General features: G+C 48.3%; 1 protein-coding gene across 1 annotated transcript in view; it reads right to left on the reverse strand.

Annotated features, from left to right (window-relative positions):
* Nucleotides 1-6,103, reverse strand: part of DAP (death associated protein) — a 56,910-nt gene extending 50,807 nt beyond the window's left edge. The window contains exon 1 of the mRNA XM_080382060.1: nucleotides 5,907-6,103. Within this exon, the coding sequence (XP_080238186.1) occupies nucleotides 5,907-5,961 (55 nt within the window). The 5' untranslated portion in view covers nucleotides 5,962-6,103. The remainder of the gene's footprint in view (nucleotides 1-5,906) is intronic.
* Nucleotides 6,104-7,618: the final 1,515 nt, after the last annotated feature.

Below are 7,618 nucleotides of genomic sequence, written 5' to 3' on the forward strand. Positions count from 1 at the left end.
CTTTCATCATTTATCCCCATCAAAGCAAAATATAAAATAGGAACTAAGCCAGGCCTAACTAACACTGCAGCTACTAAGCAGAGCAAGAGGCAGGCTGCTTTTGATCTACTTTCTGTTTTAATGTTGTACCGTTTGGTTTTGTTTTGCTTTTTCTTTTCTTCTTTTTGCTTCAACTGCTATACATGCTTACAGGACAGCACAGGCTAAGAGGATGCATCTCATTAGCTAATTGGATGGGTTACATTGTCATCAGCAACCACATCAGAAAACCATTATAGCAGTCAGCACTCAATAAAACCACCTACAGACGCGCTGGTTTGTGTTTCACGTTGCAGCAACACAGTGAAGCTGTGGGCAGCCTTGGCAGAGATGTCACAGCCGGAGCGAGCAGGATGCCAGGGCAGCACAGGGAAGGAGCAGAAAAAGCAGCTTGTCAGCATGGCTGGGGGAAGCTGCACTTCTGACAGCCCTCCCGTGTCCCGTCACCGAGGGCAAGAGGTGCCCCACAGCACCTCACTGCTAATCCCTGAAACCTAGAAACAGGTTTAGTTCTCTGCTCTTAACCCGGACAGCAACAGAATGGATACCCCTGTGCATAAATTTTACAGCTCGAGTGAAAGGAAGCAGTAAAGAGAAAGTGGCTGCCCTAGCAGGCAGTGCCAGCTCTTTGGCCCTGCGATTTTTTAAACAGATTTTAAGCTTTGTGTGGTATTTGAAAGATAAACTTCTGAGTCAATAAAGACAGACAATCAACGGACAAAATCAAAGAATTATCTTTTCAAACCCATCAAAACTATGTCCCCATATCACGTATTTAAAAAAGCCAAACAAAACACTAACCATTTTGTGTTCTTTCTCCAGCATAAAACTTACAATACTTGAGCTGATGAGAAATTATTCACATGGGACAAGAAAAGATAGAAGGGTTAGGCAATAAAGAAAAGTAGTTTTAAAAATGAAACAAAAATTGAAATTCTTATTCATTTTCTTGATGCAAACGCCTTAGAGATGCAAGCTTGTTTGCAAAAGCAAACAACACTCTTGAATTTTGTGTTCTCCTAACACCTCAAAGTGATTGGTATGTTTTATTTACATTAAATTTATAAATTTAACATCATTGCACAATCAGTTCTTACTGGTTCCCATTCAAATTACTTTTTGTTGCTGTCTCCACAGCAATCTGCCAAGTTACAAACAGCACTTCTGCACAATATGTGCACGCTTCCACGTTCTTCAACCATCTAATAAAAACCTAAAGAAAACAATACCCAAAGATTTAGTGCAAATTTAGGTGGTCTAAAATCTCTCTCCTCCTTGTATATCATGAGGCCACCAGCCACTTGTTTTCTCTTTATCACTGGCAAAGATACACAGCTAACACATTCAAATCTGTCTCCAGGGAGAATTAACAGGGATTAAAAAGCAAAACCCAAGATAATTAAAAGGTATTAAATGCAGTAATTTAGTAATTTTTATAATCTGATTTTTTGCACTAATATCAACAGGCATAGCACAGACAGTTAAAAGTACATTGGTGCACAAAAGCCTTCAGTAATTCAGGGTTACTGTGCAGATCTGGGAAACGAAAAGAACAATCCAGCGAACAACTGCAGTGATAACATATTTCTGAGACCAAACATTAAATAATTAGATCAGCATCCTGTATATATAGGTGGTGTACATCTCTGCCACCCATGACACAGCATGATCATACCCAATCTAGTTTCACAAGATTTAGCTTAAGAAGAGTAACACCCTTGTGACATAATTCACCTTCCTTTTCAAAAGGTTTCAATCAAGCTCCACAACCTGAGGGTTAGCGAGAAGAAATGGTGATTACATCCATCAAGCTATAGAAAAAAATCCATTTGTGAGATTTTCTTGGGACTTAACAAGGATTCATCTGTTTCTTACTTGCCTAGCATTCAATACGTAATTTGACAGATGCTTACCACTGTGATTTTGTCATTTAAAAGTCATTCTTAAAAGACTAAGGGCTCAGATTTCCTTATAGTAAATCCTGCACAGAGCAGAGAGTGGATTTAAGTAACTGATAAACCACCTTTCAGAAAACTGCGAGAAACCAGTGCCCAGAAGAGGACTGTGTCAAGGACTCCATGCCAGGACTAGGAAGGAAGCGGTCCCCATGCCCGAGAGGGAGCTCCGGCTGCAGCTGCTCTGTAGAGGCCAGGGGGGACCTGTGCTAAGGCAGGAAGGGACTGGGAGACTGGGAACGGCTCCCGTGATGGTGATGGCCAACAGGCCACTAGCTTCTGAAGCATGAAATAAAGATGGGATCACCTGCCAGCATGCTCCAAGAGCAGCAACAGCACAAGTCTGTTTGCCCCACTGCCAGGTAAGAGTCAAGTTTGGGATTTTAATTATTATCCATCATGTTTTACTCTCGAGCGGCAGACGGGGCTGTCTTGTTTGCCCTGTGAACACCAGCCTGTGGTATTCTTAGGGGTACAAGTGACCACTCCTTCTGGAGATGCATTAAACAACTGTGTTAATTACTACTCAAGATGACCTGGAGTCGGGAAACATTCTCAGTCTATTTACCTACCCTCCCCCCGGCTCTGCCACCCTTCTTTCAGATTCCTCCCAGTTTCTGAGACTGAGTTCTGAAGCAAACCCCACCGTGTTGCAGCAAGCACCCAGTACCTAGCAAAGCACCACAGCTCAGCAACGTCATCTCACTCAGGTTGCAGACCCGAGGCAATCCTTCCTGGGAAACCTTCCATATCAACCCAAATTGCCTGCTGGTCACAGCAATGGGACAGGAACTTTTAGAAACCTGAAGTATGATCAACAGCTTTAGCAGCTTCCCATTTTCCTCGAGTATGGTATTAAGAAATACGTTTTATGTTAATATTTATGTACCATATAGTAACAGGTTCCATTATATCGGTAAGACATATGAAAAGCCAGGACCGAGGGAAACACAAAACAAGCTGTTCTGCAAACTTAAAGCAGCAACAATGTCTGACAAAAGAACAGAAGTAAGAGTTATTGTATACCTCCATTTCGCACAAATCTTGGCTCAGAGCTGTTATTTTTATAATGCAGGAAAAGCATGTGGCTATTTTCATGAACCTACTGCAAAGCTTCATAAACAAACTATTAACACAATCACCTTGCTTTATTCCTCCATAGTATCTACTAGAAGAAACAAAAAAGCATAACTCTGGAGACCTCTTTTGAGGGAAACTGCAAACTGTACAAACCTACTCAGCAGTGTATTATAGGCGCATTGATCTCACTGACAGATGGGTATTTAATAAAGCTTGAGTGGGGGCCCTCTTAAGTTTCACAAAGGAGTTCAAAGTCACTTCGTACACCCTTTTACCAGCCTGAGGTCTTGAGGTTTCTTTCCCTTTCATTATCCTTTGCCTTTTTAAGTGCTTTTCTTCCCCCCCCCCCCCCCCATGTGAAAGATCAATGGGGAGAGGAAGCTAACAGACCGCACACAGTCGGTAAGCAAGGGCTAACAGTGCATATGAAAAACAACAAATTTGTCAGTTCTGCTTTAATTCGATGATCCAAATCCTTCCTAGCTTTCACATGTTTAATTCATACTCAGTGGGGTAAGACACATCCATAATTACAGGGAAGGCTCTTTATATAACTGTATGCAGCAAAACCAGAGCTTTTAAACCACTAGGCAAAAAGGATCCCCTATTCACGTCTTTGCCTTGCTAGGAACTTGCCTTGTTATTTATGGACACAATTCCATCTGTATTTATATAGTTGGGGTGTGTGCGTGTGTGTAATAAAATAGAAGTAAAAATTCTTAACGCTTGTTTTCAAACTGCCCTATTGTATTATATTATTATTCAAGTACCTAAACTGGCTTGAGATGGAAGATTAAAACCTAGCTTCAGCCCCTAGAGTGAATATCAACTAGTCAGCACATTTGTTATGCATTTTCCAAGCATTCAAAGACCACAGGACCACTTTCCTCTGCAAACCAGCTAAGAACCAGCTTCTTCCAGAACTGACCTTAAGATACTGTAAAGCATTAGTTTTTTTCTGGCCTCAATGACAGACTTGGTGATCGCTTTCCTTCAAAAGCTGAACTGGTAAATACTCACAAAAATCCACTCAGGGATGCTAATGATCTTAAAAGGCACATATGGGAAAAAAGTTCTTCAGTTCATATGCGGATGCATGTTTTACAAAGAAAAAAACAGTAATACTAAAATACTCTCGAGAGCAAGGGAAACCTGAACTGTACTAGAGTTATGCTTTTGCACTGTGCATCACTAGCTTCTCACATGGCTGAGAAGCTCATTTCAGTCTTTAAAAATTTCCACCCGTTTCAAAAGACAGATTTTGAAGCACAACTCTCAATCATGCAACATCAGAAAATAGTCACAAAGCAGCTAAATGAAAATATCCACCATTTACCTTTCATTCCTTTTCCATCGATGTTAACAGCAGGAAGACACAGCTAAACCAGCCTAAGGTCTTAACCATCCCGCTTACACTGAAGCCAACGTTTACCTGACCTCAGGGTGAGCCAGCTTGAGGGGCTATGGCCGCAAAGGCTGTGGACAATGGGAAAGGTGCTTTGGTTTGGGTCCTGAACCAGCTCACTGAGAGGTCAGGTAAGAACTAATGCCATGACAAGGGGGGCTGCAGAACTGGGGGTGACTCTGCTCAGCCTAGAGACTGGCTTAACTGTACTGCTGACCTGTACTTGCTGCGCAAAGCCTAGCCAAGCCAGTATTTCTCACTTCTGTTACCTATTTACAAGAATTTCAGGTCCTTGTTATAAAAAAAAAAGCAGAATTCAATTAGAGTTCAAAAACTGTTTTCAACTTTAGCTTTAAATCATATCAGCTGATTTGAATATAAAACTCACCACCCTGTGATTTAAGAATTTCAGCATTTTTTGACTGTAACACTTAAAAAAAAAAAACAAATGAAAAACTATTCCACTAGGAAACACTAGGAGACACATGAAAAGTTGCTGGTGCAGGGACCAAAGTTCCCTTTTTTAGGAAAGCGGTAGTAAAGGAGAAAAAACTAACAGGACGTGAAGGAACAAAACAACTTGGACACTGCGGGTAACCGAACCCCATCAGAAGAGCTGCGGTCACCGGAGGGTGGCAGGTCAGTGCCCCACCGAGGGCGACACGCAGCTCCTACCCCGGGCAAGGCAGCAGCGGGCGGAGGGCGGCGGAGCTGCGCTGCTGGGCTGCCAGCGAGCGGCTGGACCCCCCCGCCCCGCCAGCCTCGCCCCCCGCCCCGCCAGCCGGCGGGCGCACACAGCGCTGTGCCACGCTCGCACCGCAACGCCCGCAGCAACAGCGAGCGTCTGCCCGCCGGCCCCGCGCTGCCCACAGCCTGGGGGGCTCCGTCGCCCGCCCGCTTTCACCAGCCCCAGGCGGTGGCTCCGTCGGCCCCCACCCCCTCCTGTCGAGGACGGGGTGGCCTCGCACGGAGGGGCACCGGCGGGGACAGCGCTGCCTCCCGGGGCGCAGGCTGGAGATGCCGAACCGCACGGACACGACGAGCACGCAAGCGGAGCGTGGCCCCCGCTGCCGGCCAAGGCGACCAGCCGGCGGTGGAAGCCGGGGGAGGGCGAGCGGCTGGCAGGGATGGGGGGACGGCGGCAACCTCCCGGCGCCAGAAAGCCGAACCGGGCGCAGCTGGGGGCGGCGGCGCCCGAGCAGAGAGCACAGGGGAGCCACCCGGGGTCACACACCCGCCGGCAGCGGCGGCGGGACCCGCCCGAGACCACCCTCCTCAGCGCCGGGCAGCCGCCCGCCGGACCTTCGCGGGGAACCGGCGCCCGGCCGGGCTCTCCCGGAGACGCTCGGCTGCCCAGGCCGCCCCGGCCCCCCCGGCCCCAGGGGTGGGAAGAGAAAGAGCGGAGGCACGGGAACCGGCGGCCGTACCAGCAGGAGGGTGTCCGGCCCGCGTCTCTGCTTTCTCTTTGGGAGGCGAAGACATTGTTACTGTGGCAGCGGCCCCGCACCGGGCACCCGCGCCCGACACCGCGCCCCGGCCAGCGCCCAGCCTGCCCTGCGCGGCGCGGGCCCGCTCCCGCCCTGTCAACGTGGCCGCTCGCCGCCGCCGCCAGGACGCGCCCACCGAGGGGCGGCGCCCGGGCCCGCCCGCGGCGCTGCAGCCACCGCCCCTGCGCGGACGTGCCGCCGCCGGCGGGGGGAGCGGGGCGGGGCCGGGCGGGGCCGGGCTGCGGCGGGGGGGCCGCCCCGCTTGGGTCAGACGGCAGCTGGCAGCCGGGGCGGGTTGGCGCCGCCCGTTCCTGGCGCGGCGCCGGCGGCGTGCTGCCTCGGTCTGTCGCCGTCTCTCGGTTTGTTCACCCGGCGCTTCGGGTTTCTTTAATTTCTCGTTATCCGTTTTACCACTGCTCGGTGTGAAGTCAGCGTTGCGGAACCGCCGCCCCGCTGCAGCCGGCCTTGCCGCTTGGGTCCCCCCCCAGCAACAGGGCTTCATCTCACCGGGTGGGACCGGCTCCCGCAGCCGGCTGCCTTTCACCCCGTTCCGGTAGCACAGGCAATCCGGGAGGGCGACACGCCGTTTTGTCGAATTGCTGCGAGGAAGCGCACAGGCAGTTAATGTGGTTCTGAATTATGTGCCTCTGCACTTCAAATAACGCTTCCAATTAGCGACGAATGGGCAGCTCGCATCATCTGCCGCACTTTGCGTTGCCGAGCGCCGCCCGCGCCGCGGGTCCCGGTACCTTTCCCGTTGCAATCACCGCGCCGAATCCCGCCCGTTCACAAAACCTCTCAGCCGCTTCAGGTGCATTTCCCAAGTGGTGCGGGAAGAGCATGATACCTGAACGAATTATATTAGCAGCAAAGTGGAGGCTATACGGGCTGTTCTTGTTTGTTATTTATAATTTGACATAAGAAAGCGAGTCCCCCGAAAGGCGAGCGTGTGATGGTTGGAAGCTGAACCCCCCCAAAGTGCTGTAGTGATACCGCATCCCAGGAATGTTACAGGGAAATTAATGTTGTAATATTTCAGGGTTTTGCTATCACTCTGTGTTGCAATGACATTACCATGGTCGAAATAGAACCGATGGGTAAACATACAGGACTTTTTTTGCAACAGTCCAAAATATAATAGCATCATAGTATCTTTTGCAGCCTGCGTGAACAAATGTTATAAAAATGCTGTAACTAAGTTCTTGCATTTTGCTGCTGGGTAATTTCAATTTTTTACACACACAGCACTTCAGAGTCTCAGATTATATTTTCAGCTCTGTCACCTTCTGTGTAGCCTAACACAAATGATGCCAATTCCCTTTCCAGTCTCTGTCAAAGTCTGTTCAGATTATAATTTTTTCTAAGGCAGAATTGTCTCCTAAATGGAGATTTTAATGCTTCTTTGTCTACTGTCCTCTGGACTCAAAATACTGTATTTTCAGTTATTCTTCTTTTTCCCAGGTATGTTTCATTTGGATTTCCCTGTGCTGGCTACCAGAGTTGGTATGAATTTTTGCTGCTGCAGGTTTAATCTAAACCAGCTGTTATAGAATTGAAATTAAAGAAAATGTCCTTTATGACATTAAAACCCCCGCAAGTTAATGGCTTTCTCTAAGAATCAGTAATAATTTCATATTTCAGCGCAAAAATTT

This window comes from Falco punctatus (genome assembly GCF_963210335.1).
Source record: "Falco punctatus genome assembly, chromosome: 3".
Lineage (NCBI taxonomy): Eukaryota > Metazoa > Chordata > Aves > Falconiformes > Falconidae > Falco > Falco punctatus.